Below are 19,413 nucleotides of genomic sequence, written 5' to 3'. Positions count from 1 at the left end.
TCCCCCTGGCACTAAGGGACAGTTTAGCATGACCAATCCACCTAACCTGCACATCTTTGGACTATGGGTGGAAACCGGAGCACCCGGAGGAAACCCACACAGACATGAGGAGAATGTGCAAACTCCACACAGTGACCCAAGCCGGGAATCGAACCCGGGTCCCTGGCGCTGTGAGGCAGCAGTGTGTGCCACCGTGCCGCCCCTGATATTGATACTGGTTGCGAGGTGTAGGAATGTCCTAGGATGACAGATTTTGTTTTGTTTTAGTTTCCTTTTTCGAGAAGGGTTTTTCATTTGTTTTCCTGGAAGATCAGGAATTCCAGGTGTAACTTTGAATCTGTCTCACCTCTGGGCAACAGCAATGGTGTTCAAAGGGGCTGTGTCAACAGACCATCAAAATGTTATGCTATTATCAAGCAAATGAATGGGTAGATTTTATTAAACAGTGCACTGAAAGAGGTTGATATGAAGAGGGTGCAATTTGAGAATTCAGGTGCAAAGAACAACGTGCCTGCAAATTTTCCCAACCATGTAAAAAAAAAGCAAGTTGTTTTTATCACCCTCCCACCTTGCTGTAGGTGAACGTACACTCAGGCAATATGTATACCAGTAGCTCTTTCTGCACAATTAATACAAAGTCTTTAAAATGATATTCAGAATGCTTTATTCGGAACAATGTGACCCAAAGGGGGCGGTGGGGGGGGGGAACTAAAGTCTTTAACAGCAAAGGCTTTCTAAATTCTTTTAAAAGTTTAGTAGTGTCACAAGTAGGCTTACATTAACACTGCAATGGCGTTACTGTGAAAATCCTTCTACTGGAGCTTGGACAGTTTCTTACTGCCTAAGTGCATGGGGTCAGAAATGTGTTGCTATGGTGTGTTGGTCGGACTCAAATGTCTTGCGTTACTCAATATTTTATTCATTATCATGGGACCATCTAAATGTCTAACTTCTTTACTCGGAGAGTGGTGAAAATGTGGAACTCCTTACCACAGGGAATCATTGAGGCAAGATGCATTTATGTACGTGATGGATAAAGGAATTGATGTGTGTACAGATAGGGTGAGATGAAGAAGTGCAGGAGGAGGCTCGTGTGGGGCTTAAATAGCAGCATAGGTCACCCAGGCGGAATGGCCTGTTTCTGCACTGGAAATTGTGTGTAATATATATTCACCATTTTCTATTTTAATCAGCATTTGTGAGCAATGTCAAATTAAGTGATTCTTTTGTTATTTGTTTTCCTACTCCAGATTCCTTTGTGACAACACAACAGAATATCAGCCAATTTGATCAGCAGGCTTTAACACAGCAAACCTTTGACCAGCAGAGCCTGACCCAAGGTTGGAGTTCAAGTCAATTTGGTGGCTTTTGGGAAAAGTAGTGCAACTTTATTTGCGGTTCTCCAGCTTTCTCAGATAATTGTTGCAAATGTGCGCGATTGTTTGAATGTGAGTTAAGATGTTAATTAAAGTTATACTGCACTCTGCTGAGAGACCAGGCAAACCTCCCAAAAACAATGAACCCACAAGCGAGTTCATAGTGCTGGTGAAACAATCTATGCAACAGCGTAACCTTGAACTGAGCGATGTCAAATTTTAAAATAGGCTTTTAGGTCAGAGCTAGTGGGAAGGACCATGGTCTACATTTGACGATTGTTAGGCTATTATGTCATTTGGGGTTTTAGTTTTGCATTGTCATCGCATGTGTTATTTTTTAACAGGGAGCTTTTTGTTTTGAATGGGATGGTAGCATAGTGTAGCATTTTGTTACTGGACTAATAATCCCAGAGGCTTGGACTAATCATCTGGAGACACAAGTTCAAGTCCCACCAGAGAAGCTGGGGAATTTAAATTCAGTTTAGATTAGTTTATTTCTTAGTGTTACAAGTAGGCTTACATTAACACTGCAATGAAGTTACTGTGAAAATCCCCTAGTCGCCACACTCCGGCACCTGTTCGGGTACACTGAGGGAGACTATAGCATGGTCAATGCACCTAACCAGCACGTCTTTCGGACTGTGGGAGGAAACCAGAGGAAACCCATGCAGACATGGGGAGAATGTGCAGAGTCTGCACAGACAGTGAACCAAGCCAGGAATTAAACCCAGGTCCCTGGTGCTGAGAGGCAGCAATGCTAACCACTGTGCCACCGTGAAATAAATATGGAACAAAAATCGAGTGTAAGTAATGGTGATCATGTAGCTATATGAAGGTGGTAAAACTCATCTGGTTCACTCATACTGTTTAGGGAAGGTAATCTGTCGTCCTTGCCAGTTCTAGCCAAACGTGTTTGTGAGTGCCAGCGTGCATGCTTGCGTGCGGTGGGTGGGTGGGTGTGTGGGTGTGTGTGGGTGTGTGTGTGTGGGGGAGGGTGTGTTTGTTATATATACACATGTATTGCAAATTGAGGTGGCACAGTGATTAGCATTGCTGCCTCACTGTGCCAGGCTAGGTTGATTGGCTATGCTAAGTTGCCCCTTAGTATCAGGGGGATTAGCAGGGTGAATATGTGGGGTTACGGGAGTAGGACCTGGGTGGAATTATGTTGGTGCAGGCTCGATGGGCCGAATGGCCTCCTTTTGCACTGTAGGGATCCTAAGATGACCTAGCAAACCCCTCTATTGCATTGTCAGCTGGTGCAAAATTAGAGAATTTTATTCTTTACTCAATAATCATCTGAGTAGGTTTTAATTTAGCAAAATTAACTCCCTTTCCACAACAGGAAAATTTCTCATATATATGTTGCTCCTCAGTTGGACTCTGAGAATGAAAGGAAATGGAGACCAAGCAGGAAAGTGGAGTTAAGGTTGAGTGTCAGCCATAATCTGATTAACTGGAAGCAAGCTCAAGGGGCCATTTAACCTATGCCTGTTCCTATTTTCATATGATCCAAAGCACAACGTTGCACATGCTGGCGACATTCTACTGTACCACCTCTTTTGACCCCTCCACTGTCTCTTAATTTATCTTATTGTTTGTCTGAACTCCAGTATTGGAAGAGCAGAAAGTTAGTCCAACTTGAGATTGGGAACAGCAAAACCATTTTGCTGGAATATTTAGATACTTGATGGCTGGCGCAGTCACAGTGGGCCGAAGGGCCTCTTTCTGTGCTGTAAAAGTTTTGACTCTATGATTAATGGGCCAAGAAGTTATCTAGAAAACACTCCTCGCTGTGTCACAGAAGCATTATTAGACAGAAAGAGACCAGACAGAAGAATCTATCAGGACAGCTCTTGAAAAACCTGATTGAAGGTTGATGTAAAGGAACATCTTAAAGCAGTAGCGAGCGACTGAGAGGTTTAGCAAAGGAATTCCAGTATCTGGGACCTCAACAGATGAAGGCTTGGCTGCCAATGGTGAGGTGAAGGAAATCAGGGATGCACAAGAGGCCAGAATTGGACTATAGTAGGAACTTTCAGGGAATAATTGCATAGCTATATTTTTTAACTTGGGAGTTTGGATTATGGGTGTAAATTGAGTGATTCGTCCAGTGTGATTTATGACATAGCAAATGCTCAATTTGAATAACACCTGGACCAGCTAAATCGGAGCATTGCTGTATATCGAATGAAACAGGACAGAAAGGTAAATACCTCTGTTCCTTAGCAAGTTGACAAATAGTTGTTCCATGTTGTTATTTAAGCATTAATTAGAGTCAACATAAGCAAATTAACTTGTTACATTTTTGTGCCAGGTTTTACCATCACCGATAGCTTTGGCCAGCAGGGCCAGTTCACAGCAGTGCAGCAGTTACAGGATTCGAGTAGCCTTGAGTCACAGGCTCTAACTCCCAGTTACCATCAGCAGAGTCTGCTTCAGGTTCCAACCACGGACAGCATCAACGTGGTAAGTATTAAAGAAACGATGTTTTAAACTGTATTCTTCAGAGGCTGCTCCTTATTCCACCTTGCTGCTGCAGCTTTGAGGTCTTACTACTACACCCCTTGAAGTGTTCATTTATGAAATTGTAAATCCACTGTTTAGAAATGTAAACTGATGTTAAATTGGCCCACTGAAGTTTTTGGTATCTATAATAAAAGAGGTAAAATGCCCACTCTGGTCTGCTGATGATCACCAAAGTGTTTTACTGAGGTTAGTTTGAATTTTCTTACGTGCTCATCGAATCATTATAGCACAGGAGGCCATTCAACCCATCGAGCTCATGCTATCTGCATATTAGTAAACATCTCCCACATTCAGTCCTGTATGAACGCCTAAATAAAGTCACGTGTAGGCCAGAATGGGTAAGGATGACTGATTTTCTTCCCTAAAGGAGAGTGATGACCCAGATTAGGATAGGTCGGGTAAGCTTTGCTTGTTTTCCCTTGAATATTGAAGGGTGATTTTATTGATGTGTTTGAAATGCTGGTAGGGAATGAAGAGTGAGGGGACGTTGGGGATGATTCTCTGGCCTCTCCGCAGTGTGTTTCTCATGGTGGCAGACAGCGTGTCATTCTCCGATGCCAGGTTCTTCTAGTCCTGCCACTGTCAATGGGACTTCCCATTGACTGCACCCCACACCACTGGGAAACCCGTGGCAGGGGTGTGCTGTCGATGGGACCAGAGGATTGCACCACTTAAACAGCCGGAAAATTTCGGCCATGACCTTAAAATTACAGCTGGGCCTTTTAGAAGGAAAATGTGGAAGCACTTTTCCACATAAAAGGATAATAGAAATCTGGAAATTCCACAATCACCCCATCCCCCCAAAAAAGTGCTGAAGTGAAGACTGACATTTTTGTTAAGTATGGCTGGAGATAAGGTGAGGAATGGGTAAAATAAAGAATGGAAAGTGTTTAGTGCAAAATAGAAGTGAAGTGAAATTGTACGCAATTGGTCTTTTCTGTGATGGCACCTGTGGGGTGGATTAAGAATTTGGGTTCTTGTACCTGCAGAAGAACATGAAGTAAGGTAAGCAGCCGTAGGGAATTTGAGTATTAAATAATGGAGTCAGATTTCTGCCAGTAGGAACTGATGTTGCAGTTACCTTTTTATGTCTGACATTTCTTAATCTTAGAATTCTACACCAAGTAAAATTACATTTTACCTCAATTTGTGGCCTTTCAACCTAATTCAGGTTCTGGACCTGAACCATTTTGATTTATTTTTCAATACTTCGTGCCAGTAAGCAAATATCCATAAAATCTATAGAATCCCTATAGTACTGAAGGAGGCCATTCGGCCCATCGAGGCTGCACAGACAACAATCCCACCCAGGCCCCGTAACCCCATACATTTACCCTGCTAATCCCTGTGAAACTAGGGTCAATTTAGCATGGCCAATCAACCTAACCTGCACATCTTTGGACTGTGGGAGGAAACCGGAGCACCCGGAGGAAACCCACGTAGACATGGGGAGAATGTGCAGTCTCCACACAGACAGTGACCCGATGCCGGAATTGAACCCGGGCCCCTGGTGCTGTGAGGCAGCAGTGCTAACCACTGTGCCACCGTGCCATCCCTGGATGTGTCTGGGTTATGTAAATTTCCTTATTGGCCAATTGCTGTATTTGATTTATCACCACCTATGGATATATTAGATTTAGCTCTTCTTTGTAAAATCGTTTAGCCTCATTGTTGTGAAATGTGTGGAATACTGTGCATTGGTGTGAATTAAATCTGTGTCCATTTCAGTAAGGTTGAAACTCGCTCAGATCGTGATGCTGTCTGCACATCATAACCCTCGTAATGGACGCAATTCAACATGTACTTGACGTGACAGCTTTTCATTACCGATTTTTTAAAAAATTACTTTTTGTATTTTTTTCACACGCATTCTGCAGACAACCCGGCTTATGCATGAACTGCCATCAGGAAACCTACACCTTCAAAGCCATCGCTCAGCCTTTCATTCTGATAGTGAGGACCAAGTTAGACGGACATACAGGTTAGTGTCAGTGGAAGCACTGTTATAGCATGTTCCCATGTATTGGAGACTTACTGATAGGTTCTGAAGCATCTGCCAGAGTTTTTTGCTGCCTTCTCTGATTTTCTACTGTTGCCCTTTTATTTAGTTGGATTGAAAGCTGGGATACTCACCTAGCAGCCCACCAGCCATGAAGGAGCAGATCAGGAGTTGGCCAGATCACTTTTTATGGATAACACCTTTAGGGTTAACCTTGGCTCAGAGGCAAGCGTGTTTGCACTGAGTCAGAAGGTTATGAGGTTCAAGACAGGATTGGACCTCGTACCTGCCTCAAGTTTCAATCCAGATTACTACATTGTCAGAAGGGATGTAACAGAAATCCTATTGCATTACTCAGGCAAGAGCAGGGTTGTTCCCCAGATTAAACCAGCAATAGAAGATACTAGAACCACTCAGCTAATGTGGAGTGAATAGCCAAATAATGTTTTCTTCAACATGGTGTCCCGGCCAACATTTGACCAATCCGGGTCCAGCTTCTTTTCGAACAACAGCATCGCCACTCCAATTTCTGCCAGTCCAGCAGGTTAGTCACTCCAGTTGTGCCACAGGAGGTGTAGCTGACCACTTAGTTTAGTGACCTTCATTCTGGGATCTGGGATGGGAAGCAGTGGCCCGGCAGAGCAACAGACAGAAACCTCATCCTGTTGCACATCTTCAAAAGTTTCTAAGGAATTTCAACCTGCCAGTCTTTAAATCGGTGCAAAATCAAGTGCAAGGAGTAAGTGAAGGGTAACAATGTGAATGTTTAAGTAGATAAGACTTTTTAAAGTCTGATTGCAGTGACACCAAGTACTTGACCATGAAGTCCTTCAGCTTGGGGCACATCTGTGTGTATTCTCGTTATATTTTTATTCATGTTTGACTCTTTTTAGGACTTGTTGCCCCTCCTGGCTTCCATATGAAGTAATAAGAATCAAAAACCTGGAATGTATAATCCAGTGTGGCACCCACGCTGATTTTTTCCTCCACCATTCTCAAACATTATTTATTTAGTACACTTAGGACTTTGCTGATGCCTCACCTGAATGGTTCCATGGGCCCAGTCACACCCATAGTTCTTTTTGTATTGTTTACTCCCTCACTAATGTGATGTTGATGGAACCTCTTGCCTATGATAAGGGCCTGTTCTTAAATCAACTACTATCATTTTTATGTGAGGGTGGCACCAGTTATTTGTGTCCACTTTTCTCCCTGTGCCGCCTTAAAGTTCTCTGAAACAAGGACTTCCTTTTGTAGATTGACACTCCTTGAAGCTAAATAATGGTTTGTCTTTAAAGAATGCTGATGACTCTTTTCTGCATTTTCCAGGTGTGAGTTCTGTACCAAAGGTTTCAAGAAATCAAGCCATCTGAAGCAACATGTACGTTCTCACACAGGTGAAAAGCCCTTCAAATGCCTGCAGTGCAGTCGATGTTTTGTATCCTCAGGAGTTTTGAAAGCGCATCAGCGAACGCACACAGGTACTGGTTCGAGCAAATTGGCAAAGAAAGAAAAAAATAATTTTTGTTTATAGCACCTTTCATGATCCCAGGACATCCCAAAATGTTTAGAGTTGTCGCAAAGTCCCACCCACAAACAGCAATGGCACTGAATCTTTTTTCTAACAACATATTAAAAATGAGTTGTAGTGTCTCTGCTATCTCTCCTCTTGATTGTTTTTTAAAAGTATGTGGATTCAATTCGATTCAGACAAGGGGTTCTATCCTCTGAGTTTGTTTAGTTAATCCAGTTCCATCTTTGGTTTTATTTTGAATGCACTTATCGCTTGTTTCATCATTCATTGTTGTTATCAGCAGGTAATCAGTGGGTCAGCCCTCTGCACAATTTTAGTCCCTACTGTCATTCTGGCTATAAGTGGAAATAGAGTGATAGCAAGGCATAAATTGCCCCAGTTTGCCCATATAATTTGACTCAGACATACAAAGAAATACATTTATTTATATAAAAATAAGCCAGGACCAAACAAATTGATATGACTGCCAATCAAACACGTAATTTATTCTCTCACTTGGAAACCAAACTGGGACAAAATGACTTAACAGCTGTATTGATGTTTGCTGAGCTGCAGAGAACACGGGGGAGTGGGACTAATTGAAAAGCTCATTCAGAGTGCAAGCATGGGTGTGATGGGCTGAATGGCCTCCGCCTGTGCTGCATTATTTTATTCTATGATTTGATTTTGATTTTTAGCCCCATACAGTGGGTCAACATTAATGATGTCAGCACCAACTTCATTTACATCCGTCTTTCTGATTCAACTGGAATAGCATGTTTTAACATTTATAAATATCTGGAAATGTATCTCCATGTGTTTAAAGGTATCAAAGCTTACCGATGCAATGTCTGCGATGCCACCTTTACCACCAATGGGAGCCTGACAAGGCACATGGTAATTCATACCAGCCTGAGACCGTTTAAGTGCCCATTCTGCGACGACACTTTCCGAACATCACTTCACTGCAAGAGACACATGAAGATTCATCAAGTAACGGTAGGAGTTGGAGGTATGGAGTGCTTTGTCTCAGAACACTAAGTCATACACAGTATTTTTCAAAGGAAGAACTTGCAGTGAAACTTGCACCATCTTACATTCACAGTCTTCAGTGAAATTCAGAATTAAGATTCTGAGGGGGCTTGACGAGATGGATGCTGAGAGGATGTTTCCCCTGGATGCAGAGCCTTAAATCAGACAGTCTTACATCCGGAAAAAATCACGCTTCCCGATTTTCCACGCCCCTTGCTGGTGACGTCACAAGGTTCATGCCCACCAAGTGCGAGAACCTCATTTTTAAAGGTTTTAAATATCATTAACCAGCCCCTCTCCACTCAATGTCTGCCTCACCCCCGAAGGCACAGGGGATGGGATGGTGGGGGGGGGTGGAGCACCTGAAGATTATCACCCACCAGAGTGATGGTGTAAATACCACTCACTCATTTTTATTCACTCTAAGGCTCAAGACCTGGAGTGAAAACTGGGCTGTGCAGCTGGAGAATAACACGGGTTTTCAGTCTGAGCCTGACATTTTGAACAAATATGATAAGATTCCACCCAACTTAACATCTATCTTAAGCAGAGCTACCATTCCTTTTTTTTTTGTGTTCTTTCATGGAATGTGGCCCTTGCTAACAAGGCCACGGTTTGTTGCCAATCTCTAATAGCAGTTCAAAAGGTGTGACCAGCTTCTTGAACCACTGTGTGAGCGGTGGAGGGAGTCACTGCTTAGTTTGGTGGCTGGGGTGTCATGAAATATGCCGGCTACAAAACTTAATTTTTTCACCCAGACGGTAGTAGGGGGGGTCTGAAATGCAGTGCCAAAGAGGGTTATAGAGGTGGGAAACCTCACAACCTTTGAAAAGCAAGTGGCTGAAGACTTGGAATGTCATAGCATTCAAGGCTGTGGGCCAAGTGCTGGAAAGTGGGATTAATGCAGACCTGCTAGGCCGAAGGGCCTCTCATCTGTACTGTGTGACTCTGTGACTAGTGGTGCTCGCTTGTGGGCGCCCTGGAGTTTGCTCATCCACATCTCCTTCCCATTTAACTACCATTACATTTGAGCTGATTACACCAATACTCAATCCCTTGATTTAATACTGATTCATAGAATCCCTACAATGCAGAATGAGGCCATTCAGTCCATCAAGCCTGCACCGACAATAATCCTACCCAGGTCCCACCCCTGTTACCCCACGTATTTATCCTGCTAGTCCTCCTGATACTCGGGGGCAATTCAGCATGGCCAATCCGCCTAACCTGCACATCTTCGGCTAAGAAATATTACTTTGTTGCCAGTCAAACATTTATCCCATTTCAAAAGTGGATTGTAGGAAGCAGGCGAAAGAAACAGCAACACGATAATTAATTTTATGTTTAGGGTTTTTTACAATGATTCATAAAGACTGGAAAAGAAGTGAGAAATGGAAAAATTTATGCCAGCAATTTACATTAGGTGCTGTTCTGAATTTAAATTAAAATTGGTTTAAAAAACTTCTGCGGTTCGGATTGTGACAAAAGTAATGAAGGTAATTTTGAGAAGGTTTATTGCTGGAACGAGTATTTTAGGATTGCTGTTCTTCGACTGCAAACCAGCCAACTCGTGGTGACTCATCTCCCTGAAATTGTTGGCAGTCTACACTTCAAGGGTGAAATCTTACTGAAAAATCACAGTGTTGTTTCTGGCGAGAAAACCGGCATGTTTCTCTCTCAATCTTGTGACACTCAGCCAAAAAAAAATCAAGGGAACATATTCCACAGTCACACGGGCAGAGTCCCAACACGCTGGCAAAATCCCGCTGCTCAGAGATCAGGGCGCCATTTTTCATGGTCACCCCAATCAGAACCTGAGTTAAGCATCTTCCCCCACCCCACCAACCCACCATGGAGGTGTCAGGGGCCCCACCCCCGATCGGATTTGGCACTTCTCTAAGCCTTCAGGCCCCATGGTGCCAATCTGTGCCAAGGGGCAGTGCCAGGCTGCATTGCCAGGCCACTGCCTGGCCATGCCCCTCTTCCCCCGGGGCCTATACTCAACTTTACGCCTCCTGGGGAGACCCGCTGGACAGGTTCACGTCTATGCGCGCCTGTTGTAAATGGTGCCGGTGTGATGGCACACTGGCATCCGCTGAATATCCGGTGGGGGCGGCATATCCCAGAGAGGGTGCTTGATGTATTAAAATGAGCTTTCTGCAGTCCCGCAGTGTGTCTTATGCCACTCCAGCAACGAGGGGCCGGTAAGATGGGAACTCAGAAACTCACCGGCACAAATTGTTCTCTCTAGATTTCGAGCATGTGCCGTCATTCCCACAGACAGAGTGTGGGCTCAAAGTCAGCCCCCCCCCCCCCCCGCAAATAAGTGTTTCATTTGAGACTGGAGGTGCAGTATAATAATTTTCTTTATCTTGTCATCCAGATGAAGAAGATGAAAATCTGGAAAGACCTGTTGTGCGAAGGTCACGGATTGGGATCATCACATTTACGGAAGAAGAGACAGCGGAGTTAGCCAAAACCGAAACGCGGCTAGACGCTACAGTCTCAGAAAAAGTACTAGTCCAGTCAGCTGCAGAGAAGGACCGGGTCAGTGAAATTAAGGATAAGAACACCGAGGTGGAGGAAGAGCCGAAACATGCAAATCAATGCTCATTTTGCACAAAGAGTTTCAAAAAGCCTAGTGACCTAGTTAGGTAAGAAGTGATATTTTGTTTTTGGTTTAGTCTTATTTTCTGCTGTCCTTTTTCTCTGCAGGTGATTCTCTCCTCTCCTCATTTCCACTTCTCTCCTTTTGGCGTTGCATTTTGCTATATAAATATAGGTCCAAAAGTCCAGCTGACTGAACAGCAACCTTGTCTTTGTGGGTTCATGTCCCGCTTTAAAGATTTAATCCCCACTCCAGGGTTTAAGCATGTATTCCAGACTGACACTTCAGTATTATATCTGATCTGATGGTTACTGTGGTTCAGTGGAAGTTAAAGATCCAATGGCCAATTGGAGAAGTGAGGAGCTTTTCTAAGATCCCAGTCCACAATTGTTCTTCAACTGTGTGGAGTTTGCACGTTCTTCCCCTGCGTGCGTGGGTTTCCCCTGGTTGCTCTGGTTTCCTCCCACAGTCCAAAGATGTGCGGGTTAGGAGGATTGGCCATGATCACGGGGATAGGACAGGGGATTGGGCCTAGGTATGGTGTTCTTTCAGAGGGAAGGTGCAGACTCGATGGGCTGACGGCCTCTTCTGCACTGTAGGGATTCTATGAACTGGTGCCACTAAAAGCAGATTAGGTAAAGTCGCCATAGTCCCGGATGACAATATACTGCTCTCTCCTGAGGATCACCATACCTCAGACAAGGGTCAAGGTTGAGATGGCAGGGCCTTCATGAATAACCTAATCTCATTGCTGTTAGCCGTCCTGAAAATGGCATAATGCCGGCATCGCAGTAGTTCAAAGTAATTTGTTGTCTGCAAACTAATCTGGAAGACCTGATGAGGTATTTTTACATAGATCTGGGGCCATGTCTCTTTTTGAATGGTAGCATATGTGTTTGTGCCCTGCAAGATCTTAATCTTGGCCAATCCATTGGGGGAGAGGGACTGACTGATTGGTAGGTGAGGTACTTCATCACAGTGAGGGAGGGATAATTTAAGGGCATCTACCTTCATTGCTGTCAGCCCCTGCCCCTATATCCAGTTATGGGAGAAAACTACTTGTTCACCCACTCAAAGTGATAGAGCACAGCATTGTAGAATCTATACAGTTCAGAAGAAGACCATTCGGCCCATTGAGTCTGCACCGACTCTTACTTAGGCCCACTCCCCGCCCCATTCCCTTAACCTTGGGCATTTACCATGGCTAATCTCCCGAACCTACACATCTTGGGACACTGAGGGGCACTTTAGCATGACCAATCCACCTAATCTGCATATCTTTGGACTGTGGGAGGAAACCGGAGCACCCGCACGAAACCCACGCAGACACAAGGAGAACATGCAAACTCCTGGCGCAGTGAGGCAACAGTGCTAGCCAATGTGCCACCGTGCTGCCATGAGCTGATGGCCTTTTCTGCACTGTAGGGATTCTATGAACTGGTGCCACTAAAAGCAAATTTGGTAAAGGTAAAGTCGCCATTGTCCCAGATGACCATAGGGGAATGTAGTAAAGTGAACACTAGCAGATGGTTTTGAATCCAGGCCAAACTGATGGAGCGTGATTGTGTAGTCTTACATAAAATGAATTTGGGGAATCTTAGTCCTTTTCCTGGTATTTGTGGGTTCATTGCATAAAGTTGATACTTATTTGGCATCAATTGGAATAAGTTTGTTTATTTGTTCATGAGATGCGGGTGTTGCGGGCAGTAGCATTTATTGCCCATCTCCAGTTGTCCTTCAGATGGCAATGAGAGAACCTCTGCAGTCTGTGTGGCATCGATTGTTAGTTGCATGGAGTTTGTTAGAGCAGAATAGAAGGACTCTTAGAATGCACCAAACAGATCTGTACCGGACATGTGCAACCTTTGCTTAAAACTAAATACCAAGATGGAAATCATTCCATTCCCGTGTGTTATTGAGTTTGATTAGGCCCAAACAAAAATGTGGAGAAAAATTATTTTTATAGACAAACTTACGATACTTTGGGATAAAATTTAGAATGATTTTTATGAATTTGGAATATGCCACAAGATGATCTTCAAGTTTGCATACATCACAAAATTATCTTAATAGCAAAAAGTTTTACTCAATGGTAGATTGAGAAAATGTCCATCTCTAAACCTATAGAAGTTTTAATCTAACAAACTGATACGGGAATAGGTGCTAACATTACAGTATTAGAGGTATTCTGATGTTAGGTATAGCTTTGTCTTAAAAGTGAATATTTAAGACAAGTGAAGTAATTGTCAAACCTTTTCCATTTTCTCCCTCTTCCCTCTTTTTCGTTGCTATAGTTTTAATCATTTACATGTTTCCTAATTCCATATGTGCATTCTAACATTTTTTTTCTTAGTTCACTTATTTCTTAAATCCCTTTCATTGCCTGTTTTATTTTACCTAACTAGGTTTGCTGTCTTTTTAGAGATGAGGGCATTTAAAAAAAAATCAAGTTTTCACTGTGAACATCAGCCTAGTCGAAAGTTTAAAGTCTAAAATAAACAATCTCCCCGATACCCAAAGATAGGTAACCCTGTGCTACCCATTAATATTTAAATTGTCTTTATTGCTGTGGGAGGCTCCATAGATTCTGTATCCCATGGGAAACATCAAAAAATAAAATCTTAGAAATGTTAAGTGGCACTGAAAGCATGTTATATAAAAGTTAGCTTACTTCATTAGCTTGAAATGTAAAACAAAATATGTATTAATATTCTAAAACGCGCATGTTTCTTTAATTTATATTTGCCCAAGATAATTTAATATCTGAGCATCAATTCTCCATATTAGCATCATAGTGGACAAGTTAATCTGTAATTATTCCTGTATACAATTATCTCTAAATAGATCTGGTAAAACATGTCTTTTCATCCCACACAGACATATACGAATCCATACTGGAGAGAAGCCATTTAAGTGTGATGAATGTGGGAAGAGCTTCACAGTCAAGTCTACTCTGGACTGTCATTTGAAAACCCACACAGGTTAGTGATGGTTTTTCCATTTAGCTATTGTGCAGAGGGAGGATGTTGGAAGTCATGTCAGATGATGGAAGCCATAAAGCAGGGAGGCAATTTACCAGAAAGGTTACATTTGCAAACATTAAACAAATTGCTCATCGTTTTTTAGTTCTCGTTCTTCTTTTAAAGGTTTGCTTCAAATCAGCTACATCTACATTTTTTTTTATGTTCTTTATGGTGGCAGGCATGATCCAATGTAGCATGCAGACATGTGCAGTTAAGCTCCTTGTACTGTGTACCAACAACAAGGCTGAGACCTGGGGTGGGATTCTCCGATCTCATCTGCACCCGCCACACTGCCAGTGAGAATGGAGAATCTGGCACTCAGCCAAAACTCCAGTCACTGCAGCGGCACCGGAGAATCCCAGCTGCGGACAAGGAGGCTTTCGGCGTAAATCTTATAAAGAGCATCCTCTACTTCAGCAGTGTGGCATATTCCATTTTTAGTGCCAACAATCCTGTGCTCGCTCTCCCTCTCTCTGAGTAAGATGTTTGTTGAGTGCCAAATTAGAGAGAATGTTGTAGATCTGTGCCCAGTAAGAACTGTGTTGCTACTGACTACACACAAGACCATCACAACCAGCAGACACCGAGTGTCCCATCCAGTCGGTCAGTCTTAGCCGGACTTGAATTGAGTACAAGAGATGAAAGACTACTGTGTTAACAGTGTGCGCAAGCCAATTTCTATGGCTGGGATTAAGAACATAAGGACATAAGAAATAGGAGCAGGAGTATGCCATCTAGCCCCTCGAGCCTGCCCCGCCATTCAATAAGATCATGGCTGATCTGAAGTGGATCAGTTCCACTTACCCGCCTGATCCCCATAACCCCTAATTCCCTTACCGATCAGGAATCCATCTATCCGTGATTTAAACCTATTCAATGAGGTAGCCTCCACCACTTCAGTGGGCAGAGAATTCCAGAGATTCATCACCCTCTGAGAGAAGAAGTTCCTCCTCAACTCTGTCCTAAACTGACCCCCCTTTATTTTGAGGCTGTGCCCTCTAGTTCTAGCTTCCTTTCTAAGTGGAAAGAATCTCTCCACCTCTACCCTCTCCAGCCCCTTCATTATCTTATAGGTCTCTATAAGATCCCCCCTCAGCCTTCTAAATTCCAACGAGTACAAACCCAATCTGCTCAGTCTCTCCTCATAATCAACACCCCTCATCTCTGGTATCAACCTGGTGAACCTTCTCCGCACTCCCTCCAAGGCCAATATATCCTTCCGCAAATAAGGGGACCAATACTGCACACAGTATTCCAGCTGTGGCCTCACCAATGCCCTGTACAGATGCAGCAAGACATCTCTGCTTTTATATTCCATCCCCCTTGCGATATAGGCCAACATCCCATTTGCCTTCTTAATCACCTGTTGCACCTGCAGACTGGGTTTTTGCGTCTCATGCACAAGGACCCCCAGGTCCCTTAGCACAGTAGCATGTTGTAATTTTTTTTCCATTTAGATAATCCAATTTGCTATTATTTCCTCCAAAGTGAATAACCTCGCATTTGTCAACGTTATACTCCATCTGCCAGATCCATGTCCCCCCCACCCCCCACCCCCCTACCCCCACCCCACCACGGAAAAAGGAACTCTGGCGGTGGGACAAGCGAGTTACGCAAAATGGTGTAGACACCAGTAGGACCAGAAGATCCCGCCGGTGTCCAGTGGCGAGCTGCCTCCACCACCAGAAGAAACACTGTGGGTGGGAGAGATCTATGTGGTTATAGACATGATTCAAAATGGGTATCATGGTTTGCATTTAAACTTTAAACCTACGAGCCACATTTGCTTATTGCACGTTACATAAGGAGACTTGTTTGAAGGTAATTAGACTGGACACTTTAACTGCAAAATTGTGTGTACTAATAATTTCTTGCAGGTAGGGAGGTTAAGTTTTCATCTTAAATGCTTCTGGTGCCAAGCTTCGGGAGCTGGGAGTGCACGGTGGCACAGTGGGGTTAGCGTTGCTGCCGCGCAATGCCAGGGACCCAGGTTTGATTCCTGGCTTGAGTGACTGTGTGGAGTCTGCATGTTCTCCCCGTGTCTGCATGGGTTTCCTCCAGGTGCTCCAGTTTCCCCCCCTACAATCCAACAATTTGTGGGTTAGGTTGATTGGCCATGCTAAATTGCTCCTTAGTGTTAGGGGGTGTCAGGGGATTAGTAGGGTAAATATGTGGGGTCATGGGGGTAAGGCCTGGTGGGATTGTTGTTGGTGCAGAGTCGATGGGCCAAATGGCCTCCTTCTGCACTGTATTTTATGATTCTACGAATTGCACAGCCCATGCTTCCAGTCATTAAACTTTAAGTGGATGGAAAATTGGGAGCAATGTGTAAACAGCTTTCTGCTACCCACTTGCCAGTATCTGATGCTGAGATTTGAAGATTTTAACTTTACTTGATGGTGGAATATAGCAGGTACATGAAAGCCTGAAATTGAAAGCAAGAGAATGTTTGTGAAACTGCCACTTCAGATCATCTTCGTGTCAGTAAGTGGGTCGTGATCTTTCTTGTCAGTTGCCACTTCTTGTTAATGAAGCAAAGGGTTCAAACTTGTTTTGAGAAATTGACTGAGGTGCAATCAGCAAGCAGCCTGAGCCGTCACACATTGATTTACTATCCTATATAGTCTGGTTATGATTACAGCAGCAGCCACAACTTATAATGGACAGCCAATTCTATGAGGAAAAAGGATAAAAGCAAGGCTCCTTATTTACAAACAAAATGAAGAATAGCTGCATCTCTGTGCTCCGAGTAAAAGCTCACCAGTGATGTCTTTCTGTTTGATGAAGTTTGGGAACGTGCTAATGGTTGTGGCAGTACCAGTTTGATTGTTGAATTACACTGCTCAATTTCTCTTTGAAGAGCAGATTAATGGGTGCAATTTCAGGGTGATTGCTGGACATTTAGTTCAATAATCAGACCAGAAGTAAGCCCGTCAAAATTAAACCATCTTGAAGCTGCAAGCCAAGTGTGACATATGTGCAATTGTGTACTAGAACCTCGTAATGATATTTAGTGATGTTGAGAGTAATGGACTTAATTATATAACCTTCTTTAGAACTGATTTGGGATGTATAATATATTGGGGACGATCTTACCAGTTTGTCACGCCAGTGAGATTGCGAGGGAGGTGAAAGACTGGGTTCGCGCCTGGTTCTCGTCTCTTGCAGTGATACCGGCTCTCCCAGGTGTGATTTAAATATCGATGAACTAATTTTAATGTGTTTAGTGAGTCCGGGACACTATCGTCCAGGCTCACTTGCCTTAACCTTGCTGGTGGAGGTACTCACCGGCAAGATCACGTATGATTCTCCCACCAACGGGGACCTGATGTGATGGCCACACCGGTGGGACTGGAGGCCGTTGAGGCCCCTGGGTTGGACAGGGGTGTGCAGTGCTGCTTCGGCAGTGCCAAGCAAGCCTGGGACCCTGGCACTGCCCAACAGTCACCCTGGCACTGCCCACTGGGCACCAGGCAGTGCCAATAGGTGGAGCCTGAAGGTAAGGCAGCACGTGCGTGCTGTGTAGTATTCAATTATGGGTTGGGGGATTGGTGATTGACTGTGGGGGGGATTGGGAGAGCTGAAATCTCCAGGCCCACTAATGTGTCTCTTTTCTCCAACCACACAAGCACCACCACTCTTCCCTCTCCCCCACCCCGAATTCGGCACTTCGGAATTTTTTGAGAGAATCACCCCCTTGATTTGTTATATTGCCAAAAAAATGGGTGCAATTCTCTCCTGTTTTCACGCTGGTTCAGCACTATGTTTAGTCTCAAATGTGGACGAGTGTATTAATGGAGAGAAACTATTTCCTACTCTGTCGAGTTCAGAACCAAGGGACATAACCTTAAAATTAGAGTCCCTCCATTCAGGGAGTTGATGCCAAGAAGCACTTCTTCACACAAAGGAATGTGGGGATCTGGAACTCTCCCCAAAAATCTGTTTACAAAGAATGTATTGCGCAAGCAGACAATTTGTCCTAACAAATTCGTCTAGTGTTTATGCTCCACACGAGCCTCTTCATCTAACCCCATCATGATAGCCGCCTCTTCCATTTTGCCTCATGTTGACATACTTCCCCTGAATTTATTTTTGGTTTTGGTCATTGTTTTTGGCTGACACAACTTCTTCACAAGGCAGCTTGCCTTAACTCATTTGCATTTGAACAAAACCACACATTTGCAGTGATTACTCATGACAAATGCAATGCATCTCAATCAGTTAGCTCGAAAACCAAGTTGAAGTTGGGCAGGGTCAATTGAAAATTCTAAAGCTGTCACTAGGGCGGCATAGAGGCACAGTGTGTACAGTTTTGGTCACCTAGTTACAGGAAGGATGTAAATAAGATTGAAAGAGTGCAGAGAAGGCTCACAAGGATGTTGCCGGGACTTGAGAAGCTGAGTTACAGAGAGAGATTGAATAGGTTGGGACTTTATTCCCTGGAGCGTAGAAGATTGAGGGGAGATTTGATAGAGGTGTATAAGATTTTGATGGGTATAGATAGAGTGAATGCAAGCAGGCTTTTTCCGCTGAGGCTAGGGGAGAAAAAAACCAGAGGGCATGGGTTAAGGGTGAAAGGAGAAAAGTTTAAAGGGAATATTAGGGGGGGCTTCTTCACGCAGAGAGTGGTGGGAGTGTGGAATGAGCTGCTGGATAAAGTGGTAAATGCGGGGTCACTTTTAACATTTAAGAAAAACTTGGACGGGTTCATGGATGAGAGGGGTGTGGAGGGATATGGTCCAAGTGCAGGTCAGTGGGACTAGGCATAAAATGGTTCGGCACAGACAAGAAGGGCCAAAAGGCCTGTTTCTGAGCTGTAATTTTCTATGGTTCTATGATTAGTACTGCTGCCTCACAGCGCCAGGACCCGGGTTCAATTCCAGCCTCGGGTCACTGTCTGTGTGGAGTCTCCCTGTGTCTGCATGGGTTTCCTCCAGGTACTGCAGTTTCCTCCCACACTCCAGAGATGTGTAGGTTAGGTGGATTGGCCATGCTAAATTGACCCTAGCGTCAGGGGGATTAGCAGGGTAAATACGTGAAGCTACGGGACTAGGGCCTGGGTGAGACTGTGGTTGGTGCAGACTCGATGGGCCGAATGGCCTCCTTCTGCACTGTAAGGATTCTATGATTTCTATGATAGATAAGGCAAGATAACTAGAACTAAGATCAGATAGGTCATGATCAAATTGAATGACGGAACATGCTCGAGGGCTCTCCTGTTCTCATGAAGTGAGTTGCGAACTTGGTTCCTGCAGCATAACAACACATGATGACCAGTCCAACTACCCAATCCCATAGTGTTTTTAAAAAATAAATGTTTTCTCTTCCGCACA

At 43.9% G+C, this 19,413-nt stretch overlaps 1 protein-coding gene across 3 annotated transcripts in view; it reads left to right on the top strand.

Moving 5' to 3' along the window:
• The window catches only part of LOC144495959 (zinc finger protein 236), a 122,020-nt gene that overhangs the window by 71,507 nt on the left and 31,100 nt on the right, over positions 1-19,413 (top strand). For all 3 annotated transcript variants that reach the window (XM_078216858.1, XM_078216856.1, XM_078216857.1), the window contains exons 15-21: positions 1,251-1,340; positions 3,694-3,845; positions 5,783-5,886; positions 7,234-7,385; positions 8,244-8,429; positions 10,833-11,103; positions 13,935-14,038. In XM_078216858.1, the coding sequence (XP_078072984.1) occupies positions 1,251-1,340; positions 3,694-3,845; positions 5,783-5,886; positions 7,234-7,385; positions 8,244-8,429; positions 10,833-11,103; positions 13,935-14,038 (1,059 nt within the window). The remainder of the gene's footprint in view (positions 1-1,250; positions 1,341-3,693; positions 3,846-5,782; positions 5,887-7,233; positions 7,386-8,243; positions 8,430-10,832; positions 11,104-13,934; positions 14,039-19,413) is intronic.

The sequence above is a fragment of the Mustelus asterias genome, chromosome 7 (genome assembly GCF_964213995.1).
Source record: "Mustelus asterias chromosome 7, sMusAst1.hap1.1, whole genome shotgun sequence".
Classification (NCBI taxonomy): Eukaryota; Metazoa; Chordata; class Chondrichthyes; order Carcharhiniformes; family Triakidae; genus Mustelus; species Mustelus asterias.
This window is presented reverse-complemented; position numbering and strand designations above follow the sequence as displayed.